This window comes from Athene noctua, chromosome 21, assembly GCF_965140245.1.
Source record: "Athene noctua chromosome 21, bAthNoc1.hap1.1, whole genome shotgun sequence".
NCBI classification, from domain to species: domain Eukaryota; kingdom Metazoa; phylum Chordata; class Aves; order Strigiformes; family Strigidae; genus Athene; species Athene noctua.
The window spans coordinates 1,929,125-1,950,958 of NC_134057.1; the positions used below are offsets into that span (position 1 = coordinate 1,929,125).

The 21,834-nt window shown below is 39.2% G+C and overlaps 1 protein-coding gene across 3 annotated transcripts in view; it reads left to right on the forward strand.

Annotated features, from left to right (window-relative positions):
• Positions 1-21,834, forward strand: part of PRKG1 (protein kinase cGMP-dependent 1) — a 527,419-nt gene that overhangs the window by 434,341 nt on the left and 71,244 nt on the right. For all 3 annotated transcript variants that reach the window (XM_074924173.1, XM_074924172.1, XM_074924171.1), the window contains exon 8: positions 13,473-13,538. In XM_074924173.1, coding sequence (XP_074780274.1) covers positions 13,473-13,538 — 66 coding nt within the window. The remainder of the gene's footprint in view (positions 1-13,472; positions 13,539-21,834) is intronic.

Below are 21,834 nucleotides of genomic sequence, written 5' to 3' on the forward strand. Positions count from 1 at the left end.
CTCAGCTCAGAAGGGACCTCTGGAGCATCTCTGGTTCACTCTGCTTCTCCGAGCAGAGCCAGCAATTGTTTTCTTCATTAAACTGTCTTGTGGCTGAAGTGGGATCAGGCCTAGTAACTGTGAGATTTTTGTTCGGTTTTATCAAGTAAAACCTTGATTATTTTCTCTTGCTTTACTAAATGAGGAGTAAGCACTGGGAGGGAAGTGGTTGTTATAGCTGGCCATGCTGTGACTGCAGGCCAAGATGAAGGTGAAGGTAGAAATTCTTACAAATAAAAGTTAATCAAAGCTTTAAAAAGAAAGTAGATTCAAACTTAGGAGACCTTGTTATCTTCATCCTCAAGCTCAGATCAGTCTGGTTTCTGAAACTGGATGTGTGAATCTATCAAGTCAGGAGTGCCGTCATAACAAGAGACATCAGAAGTGAGGGGGCCCTTCAGGGAGCTACAAGCTGGAAAATGGCATTGTTATACAGTCCTTAATTATCCCTTCCTTCCAAATGTGTTGCAAAGGTTGAAGGAAAACGCTACACATTATATCTGTGCGGGAGAACACTATTTTTGGACAAGAGAACCACAGCAGGTGTTATCTGTCTGGGTTTGAAAACAAGGTTGTATGAGGCATCACATGTAAATCCTGAACTTAAACAGCATGAGATGGAGTTCTAGGAGACATTCAGTGGGAACAGGATAATATTTGTGAGATGTGGTCTGGAGTATTCCAAACCACTGAGGACGCTTACGTTCATGGAGGATGAATTCACACTGGTCCAAGTACAGAGAAGCCCACAGAACTTAAGACCAAATGTTAGGAGACCTTGATTCGTTTAACTCAGTGAAATAAAATCTGAGAAGATTTTGGATTTTTTTTTATAAGGAGAAAGAAAATAATTATTTTAACTTAAGGGTGGTTTGGTCCATTACTTTAGATTCAAGCTTGCAATGAGTAAATTTAGATTGGGAAACAGAAAAAGGTGAGTAATCATTGAAGAAACAAGTTCTAGAAGCATCTTCAATGGCTATACTGACAAAATTTGATCTGTAAACTTGTGAAGGTTGTTTTATGGCATATCTGAAAGAGCAGGAAAATGGGCTTTGTCATCCATGAAATTCAGGAAATTCCCACCAGCTCCAGGTGATGTCCAGAAGCAGAAACGAGGATCCCCAGCAGGGGGTCCCATTCCCCTCCAGCTCCAGAATTCACAGGAAGTTCAGTTCTGGTGGGAATCTACGTTCAGCCCCGACTCCACAGACCCAGGAATCAGAAGTGGTTTAGAGTCTGAGTTCGAGGTCCAGTTCTGTGTACTAAGGGAGACCAGGAAAAGGAACATATCTGCTTTTCTTGACAGTGAAGTCAGTATATTACCATCCCTTAATATAGCAAAGAGAGAGAAAATGATTCCAAAATTGAATTAAAGGTTTTATCGTTGAAAATCATGGAACTTTCCCATCAGAAGATTGCAAGATAAAAATTAAAGGTAATAATCATGATGTGCCATACAAAATATTTAGCGTGAAGAAGAACGGTAAAAGGGAATATTTAAAGGCAGTGGACCAATCTCTCTCACCCCAACTGAGCAACTGTAAAAATTAGATTGTAAATTAATTTATGGTGTAAATGCTGTTATAATAGTACAGGCTTCTACAGACACCAAAAAAACCAAAACCAGTTGGAGTTCACAATATTTCCTGAAGGCAAAGGCAGCCACACCTGAGTTAATATAAGATGTAAGAAAGCCAAAACCATTATTCCTTCTGTGTGTTGTTGAGTGCTTAGGTGTCGTGTCCTCTGCTTTTATGGGATGTGAGCGCTAATTTACTAGGACAAGTGGAGAGTCAGCATCAGCCAAAAAGCACCATATGTATTTCTGGTGCAATTCATGGCCAGTCATTTCCTACTGAAATAGATTTAGAAAAATTAATACATCCACCTCCTCAGTAATTAGCATCAACTGCATAAAGGTAAAATGCCGTGCAAATAACGATGCATGCTGCACAGCTGCTTCGCCAGTAGAAGAGCAATGAAATACTCTGCATCACCATCCAGGGTAACGGCACATTTTATCACAAATTCAATTCTGGAGTGACTTTTAAATCTGCAGAGAAGTTAGGGCTGCCTGGAGTATCAGCAACTTTAGGGTTATATTTCTTTTAAGTTGTGATTTGTTTTCTACTGTGGTTACTGAATGAAGACTGTAAATGCTGCCTTGAAAGGACTTTCCCCTGCTCATCTAGGCTCAGTGTAGGTGGAGCATGAAATCTCTTTTGGCTTCTTCAGTGCTTCTCCAAAGTTTTTAGCTTCTCCTTGGGCTGCAGCAAATCAAGTTTTCAGATTTTTCACTTTTTTTTTTCTAAGACTCTATTATGCTGCTCTCCAGACATTACGTAACTGGCTTTGGGTTTTTCTTAGTAAATATCTTAGTGGTGATAGTGCATCACAAAGGGAGTTTTTAGCCATACTTTTTGAAATATACTGCATCCTTCTTCTTTTACTAGTGAGATTGTTCATTGAGGTCTATGATTATTTTCTGATGGATAAAAAATAGGTTTCTTGTGACGATGTCTTTCACAGGCAAAACATCTTTTGTTTTTTCACTTCATTTTGATGCATGTTTTAAGCAGTTGTATAGTGCTGGTTTATATTAGAAAAGCAACCTTTCCATCGCTTGGCAGGTTTTGTGATTAGTCAGTGGTTGCTTAAACGGTGTTGCATTTAAGGTAATGAATTAATTTGGTAAGATGTGAATCCCCTTGCGTTCTAGCCAGTCCTCAGAGACTAGAGGGGCTGGGGTGGCTGGACTTATCTCTTAATAGGTATGCCAATTATATGCCAATTTGTGCCAAATCTGACACCAGATGCACAAACAGCCTGTATGCTGTAGCTCCATCTACATTCAAGAGAAGCAGTCAGGTTCACAAATAGTACAGTTTATTCTTATGCAACATCTACAGATTCTTTGAGATTGCCTACAATAAATGCACAGACTGCAGGTTGGCTCTATAGCACTACACAAAAGAAAAACAACTTCAGTCACACACACCTAGTTCCTGGGTAATCTCTTGGCATAGCCGAGGGCCCACATCTTACCAAAAGGTGTCCCTGGGGGGGGTGGGAGCACAAACCCCTTGATCTGTCCCTCTAATTTGATATCATATTATCATCTCTCCGAGTTAGGTACAAACTCAGAGCAGTATTTATCTAAGTGAGTATGTGTGAGTGGGTGGGACTGTGGTCAGGCCATTGTTTCTTGAGTGGTGACACAGCACATTCCTCGGTGCAAGGTGTGCGCTGGTTTTGTGGGAAAAAAGGAAGAATGAGAGATAACGTCTTCAGAGTACTGCAAAACAGTCCTTGAGAGAAAGGGAAGAGCAGGAGATAAATCTGCATAGTCATGTCTAATGTTCCTCAGGAAAGCGGAAGAACGGGACCGCGTGGCCTCCACCTCGCTTCACCATTCCTCCTTGGTGCCATGGCAACACATATCACTGGATCTCCATCCCATCCTGTGTTTTTTTCTGGGCACCATGTGTTAAGGAAATGTGTGTTTTGCAGATTTTTTACTGTTTTGCTTTTCCCACACTTCCAACAAATGGTGAAGTCATGAGGGAGTGAAAACTGAGCATCTGAAAGACAGGAGGATTTCTAGTCCCACCTTCACACTCTTGACAGACAAGACAGGGATGAAGATTTGGCCATGCAAATCCTCTAGGCAAGCACAGCTCATTTAGGATGTGATTATAGAGTCATCTTAAGTGAGCGTATGGCTCTGTTTGTGCCAGAGACTGGTTCTGAACTTCCCTGTTCCCTCTTGGCCACATGTTCCCTTTCCACTGATAGCCTTACCCACTGGTGCTTTCCCTGGTACCAGTGATTACTGTCTGAGGGGTCAGTTTCACTGATCTACCAAAAAACTTATTCTGCCAAAGGTCTGTTTTTTCTTAGATGAGTTTAAGGTGATCACAAAGACAAAGTATAAAATCTGCTCCATCACTCTGTGCACCTAAAGGAAAAAATAAGGCAGAAGAAAATGAGCGGTTTTACATCTTTATTGATGATAAACTTTTCCCATAATTTTCCCTTCCATGCTATTCCCACCATAAAATAACACACAGAATAAGAAATTGAGTACTCAGACTAAAATCTGGCCCTGTCAGCACGTCAGTGCCACAGACCGTGATGCTGCAGAGGGATGCTCTAGTTGGCTTTACTTGAGTTAACCTGACCGTTGGAGGAGTTGAGTGTGGCAGTGTGGAGCCCAGCATGGGCTGATTTAGTCTCTGCAGCTCTTCTGCATGCTGCTGGTACCCACTCCAGCCAGCAGAAAGTTGGGTTAAGTCCCTCAGTGCTCAAATGAAAGCACAGCCTGGATCAGAAGCACAGGCTTGCAGAGGCTCAGAAGAGATAATTGCATCAGCGGGAGGCTTTGAGAAGTTTGTGGAGGAAGCTGATTTCTCACAGGAGCCCTGCTAGCTAGACGGGAAGCTATCTGTGAAACCTCGCTTACCAGGATGTGAGAAGGCTGCTGAAGAAAGAGCAGCAGTGAGCATCTCCAGTTCCCTTGCTGCACTCCCAATAAATGCAGGTGTCAGTGTGGTCCTTCACATGATTAACTGTTGGTGTCCGGGATATTAATTTTGTTGTTCTAGTCCAAAATAAAGGGTTTGTGCACTCTCTGCTCTTGCTTATGGTGCTTTGGTTCCTGTTATTGGCATGACCTTTCATATAGCAAATACAAGAAAGGGTTCACTTTAATTAGCTGAATGAAACCCGTTCTGAGTGAAACAGTGTCCTGAGGTGGGTGCTGGTAGCAGGGTGCTCCTGCACTCCCAGAGACAAAGAGAGGATGGCCTAGGTCCTGGATCCACCCAGGGATTCCTGCCAGGAGCAGCAGGAGATTGGACAGAGACGGGGCTAGAAACAAGGCTACAGCTTCAGGCATGGTCCGTCCAGGAGACGGGACCCAAGCTATCTACATTGTAGATCCCGGGTCCATCCAAGAAATAGAGCTAGAAATGAGATAAGTCTGTACCTACAGCTGAAGGTCCCTGGTCCAGGAGCTCAAATGGGGCTCCTGGACCATGGAGAGAAGGTGTTGGGTGAAGGTCCCAGTGAGGATGTTCAGGGCAATTAAAGCCTATTGACACACTCAGGGCAATGACAAACTATTTTATGAATATAAACTTAAGTCCTTGTCATCAATGACAGCAGTTGGGTAGTATGATAGAAAGTAAAAGCATTTGTGGGGAAACAGGTGGATGCAGTGAATTTGGCCTGCAGAAGTGAAGAAGAGATGAGTGGACCCGGAGGAGCCAGTAACATGGGAAGAAAGGTAAGATGGGCAGTCACCAGGGTAGGGGTACTCTGATCCACTGGCACAGACAGAGCATTGACCATGGGAAGAGGTAGGTAAGAGCATGCTGCAAACCACGTGTCTTAGGTGGGATTGCAGTGGCCTGAAGTATAGGGGAGTGGGAGTTTGGTACCCAGGAAGCTTGATGGTGGAGGCTGGTAGTGTCAGCCATGACAAGTGTAGTGAAAAAACAGCTCCCACAGCTTGTTGTCTAGATCTTGCTTCTGGCATCCATAAAGGAAAACCCGTAATCTCATTACAGCTGCCCTTCCCTCTTCACAATGCTTAGGAATTTAAGAGCATTGTTTAAAAAAAAAAAAAAAAAAGTAATAAATTCACAATAAACCCTTAAAAAACGTTCTCAGCTAAAGAGCCTTTTATCATTTGCAGATAGGCCAGACATCCCTGTGAAGATATGTCGTTTCAGTAGACAAATACATTGCTCATTGATTCAAGATGACAAAGGGTATTTGTCCCAGTGCTCTCATGCACAAAGAACCCAAGCAAGAAAAAGGAGGTAACCATTATAGAAATACTTGAAGGGTGAAAAAAAATCTGGCTATGTACAGACCTTAGCCTGTAAGAAGCTGCTTTGGATGCAGTTGTCCCACTAATTTGACTGAAGACTCGTGTGTTAGTGTAAGGTTTGGGATATAAATATAGTGGTTACAACTGGTACAGCGGGCACAGTATCAGAGTGGCACAGTTAAGGGATAACCTGATCCCTGCCTCTGCAGCCATCACGTGTGCGAGGCTTTATGAGGATGCCAACACAGTGAAGACATTAGGCCAAATGGATGAGGGCCTCGTTAATTCTTGAAGAGAAGCCAGCTGCCAGTCCTGGTAGCACTGAGGCTAATTGCTGCCTGTATAATATAATACGCCTCGTTCGGATTCCTCGTGCCTTGGTTTACTCACCTATAAAATACAATTACAGATATTATCATATACCTTAGCCACTTCTCAGATTTAACTGTGACCATGTGAATCTCTTGCACGTGGTTTAAAATGACATTGCGTAAGCACAGTGTTAATATTGTTCATGTCTAATAGATGTATTGTGTTACTTTAATTCTCGAATCACAGTTTGATTTGATTTTAATATAGCTGTTTTCATAAATCATGGCAAATTAGTAACTTACTGCTCAGGAAAAGTGCTCGTGGGTTAAATTAGTTGTGGCACCGGTCATAGATTATTTCCTGAGTAGTTTACAATTAATAATTATGGATTAAATATCGTGAGAATATACTGAAAATATATAATAAAGTTACTAGTTATCTCGTTATTAATGCTGTGATCCTTGTGGGTTCATATTGCTGCAGCCACGATTAGCTTGCAGCCAGGAGTTAGCAGAAAAACCTGATTATGCCTCGCAGCAAGGGGAAAATCCTCATGCTGACTGTCAAAAGAGTAGGTACTGTCAGATTTATGCCATCTTTGTGGTAATCAAGTGGTAGCAAGCCCTTTTTTCTCTGCTTTCAGATCACGAGGGGCAGGTACCCTTCTCTTTTCAGAATAGTCTTCAGCTGACACAACCCCCTCTAGGTTTCCTGAATCACTGGCAGCTTATGATCATGTATAGAAATGTGAAGGTGGCTAGCAGGGGCTGATTTTACACCAACTTTTTAAAATGCAGCAGAAGGTCTCTGTATTGTCAATACTTTTTGCCCTCTGTATCTCCCCATTTGCTTCCAAGCGACAGGAGCGTGTTCAGTATTATCATATTAGGTATGATAGTGCCTGTCATAGTGCTTCTGCTTTGATTAATACTATTTTTTGGCAAAATTTATCTACATTACATCTGTTGATATCAGCATAGGTAGTCTAATAATGTAACACTTGTTAATTCAGCAGCATCACTATGTCATATCTATGATCCAATAAAAATAGCAGCAGCCATCTCTTGCATAGTTCCTTCTGTCTGTAGACCCAGGGGATCACACAGTAAATTAAAGCATTTTTCTCCCTGTTATGTAGGAATCAGATAGTGACATTTTAGCAATATAGTGAAATACAGGAAATACTCATGTATAAATATATTCCTATATAGGACTGGAGGAATCAGTGAAATGCCTTGTGCAAGGCTGGGCTGTAGGCGGTGGCAAGGCAAACAAGGAAGCAGTCGCAGTCCAGTGCAGTATTTGTAACAGTGGTTGTTTCCCCAAGTACATACAATGATTGCAAGAATTATATACGCTTTTAAAAATTAGAACATTTGCACTAATACCAAAATAATTTGTGGGGTTTTTTAATTATTATTTTATCTTATTATTTTATTTTACCTTATTATTTTATTTACCTTTATTTTATTTTTTAATTATTATTTTATCATGATACTGAAAAGAAGGAGAAGCCCTCCAGGCATTTCCCTTTTCATGAAATAACATCCATCATTAAAATGAAGAAAATAATTGTCAGATTTCAGACAGCATCCTGAAATGATCCCAGCACATCATGACTTGGGAACATTTTGAGTTAAAATTTGGCATGAGACATTAGCAGCAGTTATTGAGAGTTTCATTTGCTTTTAGAAGTGTCAGTACAGCAAGGACAGAGCAGAATTTTTTTTGACCGAGTCTCAAAAGACCTGGTCATCATCTCTGAGTCCTTGACTTCAGAAATATTAAAATAAGTTATCAGGAAGGGCTCTTTTCTGTATATCCTATTGTGCAATCCTTGCCAGGAATTAAACCTTTCAGCTGGAGCCACTAGGAGTATAAATATATTCTAGAAACATTTGCTAATGATATGCTTGCACAACATAAATTATTTGAAGGGGTTGGTACATTTTCTAGCCTGTTTGGAGAGTCATACAGCTTGCTTATACTGAATAAAAAAACCCTGTAAAATAGCTTTTTTTAAGCCATTTTGTCTGAATCAACTGAAATATTATTCTATCAGAAATGTTTTCTTTCCCCAGTAGCCATCTAGCCTAAATTGCACAGGAGCACAGGTGGTCGTATGTGCATTTTGATAGATGCCTTCAAACTGGGGTACCCTGAAGCAAAATCTCTTTCCTATTGTATTTCATTCCCTTTATAGAAGGTGTGATTTTAATGCCTATGGGGATTTTCGTAGGTTTTATTAAACGACATAACTCTTTTCAATTGAAGCTTTTTCAAGTTGCACATTTATTCAGTTCACCTAAAAATATTTAAAGGTTGAGTAGACCACATTGTATTTATTAATGCCAGTAATGTTTTTTTATCGTCGAAACTGATGTCAAATGAATGTTGTGTTCTCAGAAAGCTGAAGCATTGGGAAACCAAACGTCGGTATAGCAGGGGTGTTTTTCCCTTATGGAAATCAGCCAATAGATCAGGTAACTGATACAAATAGCTTACACCATCAATCGTGAGGGACCACATCATCACTCTGCATTGACTTGACTTCAGTGATGGCTACCAAGAAAAAGTAGGAAAGGGTGTGCACAGTGGCACAAACTGCACCAGTGGAGCGTACCGTAAAATCAGCTCACATTTTTGCTTCCACATGTGTTTGGTGGTAACATCATTTACAAGGATAATCCTAAGGTTTCAGAAGAAGCTACCTGCCAATCATAGCTGTCTTGATCAGACTGTGTTTCCTGGCAAGAGCAATAGAAAGCTCAAGTCCTCTGGGACTTCCAGAAATTAGTGTTTAGATCATTTAAACTTGAGAATGGTGTTAATGAGGGTTTTCAAAGAAAAGATGGAAAGAAAAAATTAGGTCTTCCCTGGTGGGTTTTAAAAAATTTGCCACAGGAAGACTATCCGGAGGTTCCTAATTTGGTGATTTTCAAGTTCTTTAATGCATTTTACCACTTTCCGGCACTGTATGCTTGACCTTGTTACAGTGTTTTTAATAAGGTTGATTTAAAGTATTTAGGACAAGGCATGTCAGAAATAACTGAAAAGGAAAAAAAAAAGAAAAATCAGTTATTAACTTGAGTTTAGTGGTAATAGCTCAAAATCTAGCTTCTCTATGTCACTTTATCATTTTGTTGGGTATTTTCTGATTACACTGTGACTTTCACATGGGAGATAAAAAAGATCTTTATTAGATCTCTATTATTATCCCGAGGAATGGTTCCCAAATTTGGCAATCTCCTGAATAAACAGCCCTAAATCTACCCTTTAAAGAGAGGGTTTTGCCTACCTGGAGACCTAAAAATGACTCTGCTATATTTTAGCTTGAAATTAATTTTGATTGACAAAATGCCAGTCAGGAGACAAGCAGAGGGGGCACAACTGTAAACATGATACTTCCTGCAGCAGGGTACTTGCACCTAATAATAAATGCTGTTTTGTGCCTGGAGGCTGCGTCTGGTGGGGTCTGATCCCAAAAGCTTGGCAGACATCATGTCAAGATTGCACCAGTTGTGTCCATCTTGTGGGAAGAACATAGAGCACTGTTTGCTCCCAGTGTAACAGCAAGTTTCAAGCAAATATAATGGTATATTGTTAAATTAAATCATCCAAATGTAGTTTACATTTATTTGAAGAATTGTATGGGCATTATTAAGGAGTTAGGTGTGGTAGAGCCTATGAGAGCTGATGTTTGAGCAAGACTTTGATGAGTTAAGGGATGTACAAAGGTAAAAAAGCAAAAAGATGGCAATCATCTCAAAGACTTTTAAATCTAATACAGTTTTTACAGCCTAAGGTAAAATCCAGACACGTGACCTTATCTCTGATTAAAGCTGCCTATATCTTTCATATTCACATTTTCCAACACAGCTTTATAAATAGTGTGATCAATACACTTTTATCCAAAATGTTCCTGGAAACAGTTAAAAATAATCATCATTCTTAAATTAAGTTGTTGGCAGCTTATCAGAAGCAAAACTGCTGAAACTCCCCGAGTTATATGTGTGTTGAACTGGGTGACAAATCGTAATGAGAAAAAGATATATATGCATTTCATCTCTTAAGTAATGTACTCACATTTGTAGTGTTGTGACACCACACTTTGGAAGAGCTTTAAGAACACGGAGAACATTGCCGTCTGGTTGCACCGTGGGGTTAAGGAGCTGGAGCACAGTGGTTCAAGGTCTCCTGCCGTGGTTTTCGGAGACGTGCCTGGGGCAGGAGCTGGGCCAGCTCGTGTGCAGCCTTGTACCTCTTTGTGGCTCCAAAATACCCTCTGCTTGTATTTCCTGATAATGCACCCTGGAAACCCCCCCCCCGCCAGCAGCTGTGACCTTTCTCCAAGTCATGAAGTTTGAAGCTGGAGGGGCTGTAAAATACCAGAGCTCGCCTGGAGGACAAAATATAGTAACAGGCTGAAAGGAATCAGACATTTTCCTGAGAGGAAATGGTGGAGGCAAACAGTGGCAATGGAGTATTCGGAGAGTGAAGATGATTCCTCTGATGAAGAGTGCTGTTACTCAGGGAGCAGTGATGAGTACTCCTGTGACGAAGTCCAAAAAGTGTCCGAGTCAGTGCTTGCAAGCGAGACTTTAACATAATTACTTGTGGCATTTGATGGTGTGCACTTCTAATAACTACTTGTTGCATTTAATGCCCTGAACTTCTAATAGCTACTTTTGCATTTAGTGCCGTGCACTTTCAGTAATTACTTGTTCCATTTAATGCCATGCTCTTCTAGTACTTTTGCATTTAATGCTTTGCACTTCAAATAATTACTTTTGAATTTAATGCTATGCACTTCTAATAATTACTTTTTGCATTTAATGCCATGTGCCGTATGTAGCTGGGGGCAGTCTGTCAAGCTTTACCTTTTAAAACATGGCTTTACAATTTGTTTTGATTGAAGGTGACTGAGGTTCGTTTGTGGATTGGTAGCACAGCCCTAGGTATGTTTGTCATTTTTAAGCCTATGTGAGGTGTTGGCAGTGTTTGGAAATCTGAGCATGTCTTGCATTTCATAGTTTATGCACATAAAGGTTTATTTTTTGTATAGAACTGTTGATTTTTTTCCTTCCGTTTTTAGAAACTTTATGAGATTTTTAATCCTGCTTGCAGCCTCATCGGTAAACAACCCCTAACACAAGAACGTGTAAGGTTTATAAACCCACTTACAATCTATTTATACTGTGGAAAACAGAAAGCTGCTTTCCCCCATCGGTCCCTTCGTTTGGTATTTGTGGGATGAGGGTCCTGCAGCAGTGGCTGAGGGGGGTTGTAGGCAAGGATGAGCGCGATGGCTTTGGGGATAGAAATTCCTTGACTTAACACTTCATATGTGAGCCAGGTCATCATTCATTTAAAACAAAGTTTTTTTCCTGACTTATCAGTTATTTCTACTTGTGCAGAACATAAGGAAACCTCAGAAGTGCGTGACTTGGTGCATTACAAACCCCTGCCATTCCTCTGTTTTGGGTGTTTGTGCAAAGTGAAATGTCCTTTGGGAAAATACCTTCATTCTACATTAATTTCATGCTGATTAGAAGGATGTGTTAAGTGCAAGATAGTGGAAACCGTGGAAGTTACTTGAGTTGCTCTCTAACAGTTATTTAATCTCTGCTGTTGAGGTTTATTTAAAATGTTTGAACTGAAGCCACCAATAGCTGTATTTTACTGGCCTGTAATCATGTCACTATAATCATGTCTATAATCTATAACTATAAAGGTATAAACTTTTTGTGGCAGAAAAGCACCTGAGATAATGGGACAAATATGTTAAGTTCTAACTGGAATTAACGAACAACCAAAAAGTTTGCATATTTGTTTTAATGTCTTAATATACTAGCACAAGTTGGCTACAGCAACTTAATGGGATATTAAATATTATCATTCCTTATCCTCTCCATATTTACCGAAGTTTTAGAAGTTAATGGAGATAATTTTCTACAGCTATTTGGCTACTTCTTTCTACTTGCTTTAAATTACCATAATCTTGTTTATCAGTATGAATATATTAGCCCTAATACACATTTAATTTCATTGAAAATAAACTCAAAGACAGTATTTGAATGTAAGCCTGAAGAACAATAATGTTTCTTTTGTTTGTATTTCTGCTTGCTCTGTTTTAAAGAGACTAAAGTAAATATAGCTCAAAAGTAATTAATGATTACCTTAAAGGGAGAGTGCATATTCCTGTATGAGTGCACATGCACCACCCTTTTTTTTCTATATTACTGCTTTAGTATCTCCAGTCTTTAAATAGGGGAACTGCTATTTCTAACATCATTTTTAAATCTCATTTTCTGCTTCAGTGGAAATGTACAGCGGTTTTCCAGTCTAAATGAATTAGGGTGTTTAAAAGAGGTGCGTCTCTTTTGCCTGTAATCCATTTACCCTTCGTATATGGCAGCTTTGGAGTGAATTTGAATAAAACAGCAACTGAATCCTGTACATTTGTTTGGCCAACACAGAAAAAGCAGCAACATCTCATAAACCTTGACAAAATACCAAATCAATCCGATTAAATGTATTAACTTTAGAATTTGGGCTGGCCACAGCCAAATTTTAAGTGGGGCAGGGAATAGGAGACCACAAAGCATTTGGTAGTGAAGATACAAAGAAAATTCTAAGTGCAATATTTTTCATTTCTGAAAAGCTGTGGAAAATACCGGTGCAGTGTTTTAATGCCAAGACCTTTCAAAAGCTCTGTCCTAATCAGATCCCTTTTATAGGCATAGTCCCTGCCTTCTCCACGCTCAGATAGGAACTGCAGAGCGAGTCCTATAGCCTACCATATATATTGTACCTGTTCTGATTAACAGAGCTGATGTTCTCCTTAACTAGGTGCTTCATGTTCCAACACTAAAATGTTTTGTAGGGTTTTGGGGAGAAGAACATAAGCGGAAATTTAAATGTTCATAAATAAATCTATGCAAATAGCTAATATTTTGATAAAACGATGTTTCTGTGCACAAATATGCATAGTAAGAAACAAGAATTTGCCTAAAACAGATTAAAAGCTTAGGATGAAATGTGGCTGGATGTCATATATATACAAAGGGAACCTGTTTCTTTTTTTCCATTCATGCATGGTTTTTAGCTTTTGTGTGCTTGAAGCCTGTATGGATGATGAACATCAAATCAATATAGGGGAAAAAGCTGTGAAACCCAGAAATTTATTCCTGAAGTGCTTTAAGAATGCAATATTTTGGAAATATAAAGATTGTAGTGAAAATAATACATCTTACTTAAGAAATGTGTTTTTTTCTTTCAGGGAGGATGTCAGAACAGCCAACGTCATTGCAGCTGAAGCAGTAACTTGTCTGGTCATCGACAGAGAGTAAGTATATCCTTTTTCTGCTTTGTGGTGGGGTGTATCTCCAGTTCTCAGCTTTTACAGTTTTTTAACTAGCACCTGTGATCGGTTTCTCCAGAGAGGTCGTTTAATTTTGAGTAATACATTCATAGTATGTTTTATGTGTCCTTGATGATGTAGAGGATTTAGATCCCCCTAAATGAACAAAACAAAACTCAGTAGTGGTGAATGGAGAAAATTAAGAGCAGAAGCACAAAATGGAAATAAACAGGGAGATAACGTGAGTGTGGAAATGGATCCAGGCGTTATGGTGCAACACAGATTGAGTTCATCTTTGCAAAATGTCACGAAAGGCATCAAGCTTCTGGCAAATGTTAGAGCAAGATGTTGTTATTCTATCTCATGTGAGGATGGAAAGCCCTTGTCCAAAGGACATAGCCCTCCTTGAAACTATATGGCTCAAAGGAGGTAGAGGAGATCAGACGAGAAAAATTATGTCTTACATAGGGACCTTGAAGGAATTAGAGGGATTTAATCTAGAAAATAAATGCCTGGACTCCAGAAATTAGTACTGCAAATTCAACTGCTCTCTACAATTGTTGGGAATGGGGTTAAAAAAAAATAGTATTACCTTGAAAAGTCAACATGACACTTGGGGTTTTCCAGTTGTTAGGGCAGTGAAGCATGTGCATAGATCTGCTAAAGGTACAGGTGAATCTTCCACAGGAATCCTTCCAAGGGAATGTAGTGCAGTTTTGTGAGGCCATGGGAGACGTGGGTAGGATGAATGGGGATTCATCTTGCACTGCCTCTCCCAGTGCAAGAACCCAGAGAAACCTGCAGGAGGGAGGTGAAATTAAATGTCAGTGGCTCTTCACACAGGGATTGCTCAGAGAATCATAGGAAAATGAGAAGAATTTGTAAGTGTTCAAAAGGAAGAGAAATCCACTGGATTTTTTAAGTATGTAGGACCTACCTCTAGGCTAGGAACTTTTAGAGAGGTGTAGGAAGATACAGAGGCAAACATCACAAATGGTTGCTCTGTCCTTGAACTCCTTCCTGGGCATATAGTCTTCATGCAAGGCACTGTCAAAGGTCAGATGCTGGATTAGGAGTGACATCATGATGCTCAAGTATCTTGTAGGAAAGATCTACGTACACCCACTCCTGCTTTGAGACAAGTGGTTTGCAATCAGTTATCTTACAGTCTTTCATTTATAGAAGTCTGGTGTTCTGTAATGGCTGAACTGGGCAATAGTACTTCGAAAATCCAAGGTCTTCTGGTAGGTTAGTTTGTTTATGTTCAGTTGACAAAAAATATGGTCTATCTGTTGAAAACAGATGGTGAACTTCAGGACTGTCAGCTGAGAGGCTTGCTTTCACACACACAAACCAGGTAGCCTGGTAGGGAAGACACACTATCCCTTATCATTCTGTGGGGCAAAAAGAAGAAATTACATAATTAGATAATTTAGCCAGCGTTAATTCAGAGAAATACAAAGCAACAAATAATTTATGCTTTTTTTTCCCCTGAACACTTCTGTAAGGGTTATTTTTGGTTTGCACTGTTAAGCATTAAAAAACCCCAAATGACTAATAATTGCAGAGTCAGTAATTCCTGATCATTTTACAGATTGTTTCTTTGCTTGTCTCTTGTCTTTTTCTCAGTATGTAATGCCCTTGAAATAGTAAGGAAATACAAGTTAAATTTAAGCCAGTGAAGCTGTAGTTAATCTATACTAGATTAGTAACAATTAGCAATTAGTAGCAGAGTAACACTATTTATAAGAGTCCTATTTATACTGCAAGAGAAGTAATGCTATTTATAGCACTATTTATAGTTCAGGGAAGGTTTTCCTGTGTCCCAGCCAGTTCTGACTTTCTTGTCATAGCTCTTCTCTTAGATTATTATTTTACAGGCATATAAATTACTGTAGAAGCTAATTTTAATATGGAGAAAATCTACTAAGACTTCTGTAAATTTGGAAAACTGTGCAGGCACTGTTCTGTTAATGAGGAAAAATAACATTTCTTTATATCCAAATTCATGGAGTATTGCAACATATGGTTTATTACGGTGATCGTGGTAAAAGTTCACATTGAGTTATATTCTAAAGTTAGCAATGGAAACTGAAAGTCAGCTTTACCTACAGTTGGAAGCTGTTCTGCACAGAAGGAGGAGTGACACATGTCCTTAAGGCTGACTGATATTTTCTATTACAAGACAAGCTCTTTGCTTAATCAGATGTATCTATTGAAGCAGCAATTTTCATGCTCTGTGTGTGTCTCTATCTGAAACATTTTAGCAAAATTAATGCTGCAATTTCAAAGAACTAGTTATGGGAAAATATCGTTTCCTTAATGATCAATCCATTTCTCTGAGAAACTGGAGAACTTCAGTCTTACTGACAGTAGGGGTTAATATTACCCATTGGCATTATCTTATCAGGGTAACTCTTCCAGCTTCCTTGTAAAAGTCTTGCCAAGACATCCAAAAATTGTTCCACAGAACACCTGAGAGCCACGCTGCTAATACAGCTGCCGTACTCCCATCTCCACTTGAACTCTAAGAGTCACACCTTGGTATCACAGCAAGCTATTCCTAAGAGAGATGGAAGGCTGGTCTCTGGATTTGGCAATATTATGAGCAACTGTAGGGCTGTTTTCATTGCTGAAGGATTTTGAGGGTAATAATACAAGAAACTATAGGGATGAGTCAGGCCGCCAAGCAAGCTCTGGGAGAGCTGGGTTTGAGATGGGACATTGTTTAAGCATGAAAAGATGAAATGGTTTGCCTAAAATCACTTCTGAAATTCAAAAAGTATGTATGAAAATGCCACAGGGGTGAAGCAGTGGGGGTTGGAAATAACATAAGGAAAGCCAGACAGTACTATGTTTTGATTACCGAACTTTCATGATGTCAGTGCTGCCTTTGCTTTTTAATTTCGGTGTGAAACAAGGCCATTCCAGTCACAAAAACACCCCCAAAATGCCCCAAAAGTAGTATAGCTGTTTCTAGCAAATCTACCTAGACATGCTTTGCAAACAATGGACTTTCAGCGTCGTTTTCTGATGCAGAAGCAGGCAGAGTTGTGACATAACAAAGAAAATGACCTGCAGTGCAGCAAGCATTTTATGTATCCCATGGACTTTAAGCCATTTTGTTCCCACTTGTCCTTGTCCTGAAAATATTTGTTATGAAGGACAACGCTGACTTTCCTCCTGTCTTGCAATTATCTTTTTAAGTCCTTTCCTTTACCAGAATAATGAATTTCTGTGGATTTTTTCCTTAACACTCTAAGGCTTCATCAGCAGTCTCCACAATGAAGGAGGTGAGATGAAGCCGATCAACAGTCTCTAACCAAGCTGCAGCAGAAGTTTGAGCTGACTTTGCTGAGGCTTAATGTCAGATTATGATGTGTTTCACTCCCACGTGAATGAATATTGCTTGTGAACAACCTACGAGTTGAACCTTTAGGAAGATGTCCTTCAGCAATAATCTGAACCCAACAGTGAAAAAGATACAGGTTCAATGTAGAAACTTCTAATTTGGTTGTTCTTTTAAACTGGGTGAACTATTTCACATAGTCTCCACATTGTATTTTTCTGAAATTAGCATGCGTGGCATAGAAGAAATATGAATGTATGTGTTTATTGTGTTGAGTGCTTTAGTTCGGTCTGTTGATACCATTTTGGCCTAGGCACCAGTAAGTGCTGGGAGTTGGTAAACGTAGGGCAGAAAACAGGATGTTTGGTGTGTTCATTTAAGGTAATAACAAAGAAAATGCAACAGCATGTAAGTTAATAGCAACAGGGAAAGTATATTTATTCCAGGAATGGAAGTTACTGAAGATCGGTGCATGAGATCCTTGAGATGGAAGCTGTGTATGGACAATATTATATGCTGTAGTTCATGGAGGAGAAAAACAGAGTTTGGGTTGCAAATGTAAATGATTCTGGAGTTTGGATTTTGAAGACATGGAAAAGTGGATGCACAAAGAACTGAAGCATTACAGACATCAACTGAAGCATCGCAGGTACCAGCAGAGGATAGCAAATGTCCCATTAAGGACCATGGCTCTTCAAAGGTTTTGATCACAATCAGGCAGGAAACATGAGCTAGCAGAGGGGAAAAAAGCATAAAGCAATAGTTTGCTGTGCTGGGGAATGAACATAAGCAGTAGGCCATTACTGAAGATGAGAAAGCAAGGAGAAAAAGCTAGCTTCAGCCAAGAACTGGAACATGTGAAGAAATCCAGGCTGTGACTGTGCAAAGAAGGGAGATTTTGAAGCCCTTACAGGAAATTCTACAAGAAATCTGTTGCAGAACTGGTAATTGTGCGAGGAGCCAGAGAGAGCAAACTGAGGCCTCCCAAGCAGATGGAATCTTGGGCACAGAGATAATGGAAATATGATAGAGGAGCAACCATGTATGAAAAAAATATAATAAAGGTAATAGGGATTAATTCCATAGGGATTCAATAGGTTGGAACCTAATAAGGAGGAGGTGTGTAACAAGGATATCTGTTTTGGGTCAGAATCTCTTTTAAAAAGATAGCGAAGGAGTAGTAGTGAAGGGACTCCTGGATGTGTCTGAATATGAATGTGTTTAGGTATGAATAGCATCAGTGTGAAAAGTTTTTGTGGAAAGTGAGATTTCTGGACCTATGTCATTATAAACAGCTGTAAATTTTCAGAGAAGAAGGAAAAATAATTGCTACTAAAAATTTAAAGTTCCAGATATTCCTGAAAATGATAGTATTACAAGTGGTCACTGAAACAGCAGAGCTGGTTGGAGCAGGTTTTGGCACATGATGAACATAATGTCACAGGTGGTTTTTTGGTAGGCAGTGATGAGCAGATCATGGAAAATAACCTTGGATGAAGTGATAATTTGTTAATTTAGTTTAAATTAAATAGAAGTCTTTAAAAGTGGATCTGTAACTCTGTTTCTCAATATTGAAAATGGACAATTGAGGCATTAAAGAGACTATTTGGGAAATCAGATGGACAAGGGTACTTACAATTCTTTCTTCTAATGGGCTTCAGTTCTGCATCATAGAAAGGCAACACATTTAGGAAATTATTTATAAGGATTTATGGGAGTTTGTGTTTGGGAATGGCTGAAGAGAATTAACTGGTTGGCTTGAGATCTCTATGATTATTTAGAAAATGTATAGAACATAAAGTGAGCTTCAGAGGTGGAATTTTCAGGAGAGGTAGCTGCTGTACTGCAGTTGTACAAGCTCTACAGTGAGCGCATTGGGAGTACAATGTCACCCGAGGAAGAGGACTATGACAGCAAATAGATTATTTGCTAGAACATTAAGAATCATCATTTTGCCAGAAAAAAAATAATATAGTCCTACCTGGCCAGGTGTATTTCAAAGAAATAACTTAGTAATCAGTAGGAAAAATTTCTGGGGAATTTCACATCATATTCAGTTTCAGCACGCCCATGCACACTGTCATTGAAGAGGAGGTTCCGCGAACCTGATAGGGAAAATAAAACGAGATGGCGACAAGGCTGATCAATGAGGATGACAGCTTTGCTAAGTGATCTCAGACCAGGCAGGCTGGCGTCTTGTCCATGCTCAAGCTTAATGGTGAGATCAGGTTGATTTAGCCAACCTGTCTGTAGGGAAGGAGATATTCCTGCTGCCAACCATGAAGCATAGACCCAGCTGAGGGGCTTAGGAAATTGGTTTGAAAAGCTCAGCAGAATCCACATATTGGTCATGGGAACTGTAAGAATATTCATCTGACTGTTTCAAGGAATTTGTAGAAGGCTTTGGATACTTGGGGAGCCAGACAGCTCATTGCAAAAAAACAGTTTTCTTCTGGTCAAATGTATGATCTAGGTAAACATACTCATATTTTATAACAGTTGTTAGTTGTCAGATGTCTTTTATTCACTTTTAATATTAAGAGCAATTTTATCTTTACAAATTCGTAGGCTTTCCGTGGTTATGACTTACTAAGACCTTGTGTGAAATAAAATGCAAGACTGTTGCTAGTTAAGTATTTCATATTGTGATACTGCAGTAATTCATCCTCTGGGAATAAACTAATTGTGGGAGATGCACGACGTTGTTGCCTCCAAAGTGTTTCAAGCTTGGCCTGTTGTAGCTCATCTTGGTGAATTTTCAGGCTCCCTGGAGGGGTTATTAGATTTGTTGCAGAAGTACAGTTGGACTGATTGTGGAAAAGTTAATAAATAATTATGATACGCTGAATTTGATGGATTGGTCCTCTAGGAAATTTAGTATAAAATGTCTTCTGATAAAAATTATATAGACACAAGCGGGACAACCTTGAACATCTGTTCTATAAATCAACTTGAATAAACACATACAGACAGACTTACGTGCAGCTACTTCGTATGAGGATAAAACAGGAGGAAGAGGTTCAAAACTCATTCCTAACATTTTGATCGCCATTGGCATTCTGAGAGAGAAGTTGGTGCAACTTTTTAAACTTTATTTTTCACATGTACCTCTTGAAACTGAAAAAGTGAATGTTCATAGATTCTCCTGAACTGTAAGAGTATTTACACTGAAGTTGATTGGGTTCATCTTTTATTTATACGTGATTTTTTTTCCTCCATATAATTTATTTATGTTGATAACAATATTTTCCTGGAGTGCTGAGATGTGCCACGTGTAAATGTTGTGGGTGCTGGGAATACAAAATTGTCTAATGCAAATGTTTGTTAGAGAGAGGAGCTGAAGGATAAGAGCCACTAAAACTCAAGGCACAGCTGCTGCTGACAGAGGCTGGTAGTGCTACAAAACTACATGGTATTTGCAGATATTGAGTGCTAAATGCTTTTTTTTCTGTTTATTGTCTAATTCAGTTACACATATCAAGAAGATACAGGTATTTTTAAGGAAACGTGAAATATTTCAGGTACTTTCAGATTTTTCACTTTGGATTTTATGTTTTTGTCTGCATTTGAAAGCCTGATTTATTTTTTTTTAACAGAGATAGCTATGACTTGTCAAGAAAGGTTACTGTATCAACCCTCTTGGCAATGGAAATTGGAGAAAAATAAAATAAAAAAGTATTATTCTAGCATGACTGACCCTTTACAAACTGAGCTGAACACTTTCACTGGAGATTTTAGTTTTTGCTGCTTTACTGTTTCTCCCAGATGAGGTGAAGTTTATCCATGGAGAAAATTGGTTATGAGGAGAGAATAGAAAAAATGAAGAGAAGAGGCTATGAGGAGAAAAAAAAGAACAGTTTTCTGATTAAATTCCTGAGAAAGTTTTGACTGAGGTGATACTTCAACAGCATTGAGATAGGGAATAAAGAGTGACTTGAGTGAACTTCAATATCTTGCCCGGTCCTAAATCTTGTTTAACATATTTTAATAAAAACTTAAGTATATTAGATAAACTGTTTTTACTCCTTTCAGTCCACACAGTGTTTCACTAGACAAAGATTTATTTACATGACCAAAAAATAATGGAGTTTAACCCTGAAACATTTTCCTAACCATATGAAGGCAAACCAAGCCTAGCTACTTTAAATTGCATTTTAAACCCTAGGTCATAGCTTATAGTGTTCCAAGAGGATTACAATATTGCTATGTCTCTCTTAATTGCCTAAATACCTGTTTGTTGTGCAAGTGAGCATTAACATACACATCTTGCTTTGCTTTCAGTGTCACCTTTCAAGGGTTTGTCTTTATCCTATGGCACATCTTCAGCACAGTAAAGATAAACCTCGATCTGTTGAATGAGCTGAATTCTTCATATTTTCACTGCTGAGTAGGGAATTATGGGTTGAAAAGATACTCTGATGATTAACACATCTTAAAATTGAAAACTACAGCCTGCCTTGTTAAAAAACCCTAACACAATTTCCATGCAAGAGCAAAGGGGCCTTTTGTCTTCTCTTCCACATTAATGAGTTCCCATTACTTTCTCTGTGCTGCATAAATGATTTCCTAGATTGTATAATTTGAAATATTGCGAATGAAACAAAGTGGAAAACTCGGAAAATTTGTGTGGGCAGAGGATATTTCCAGAGTGGTGATGACTGTAATTATACAAAAGGCCATGCTGGAAAGGCCTATTACAGCAGCTCTAGATCCAAACCAATATAAACACCTCTCCTGATTGTGAGTTCTTGACTCATATTTATTACAATAACGGGTATAATATGGCTTTTTCCAGCTGCTGTTCATAAAGCAAGATAATTAAGCCACATTTCATTCTTCTGGAAGTCACGTCCCCACTTGCCACATGCACACAGTGCACGTACCTTGCACAGGGCCAAGCATCTCCTGATGCAGCAACACCACTTAAGACCT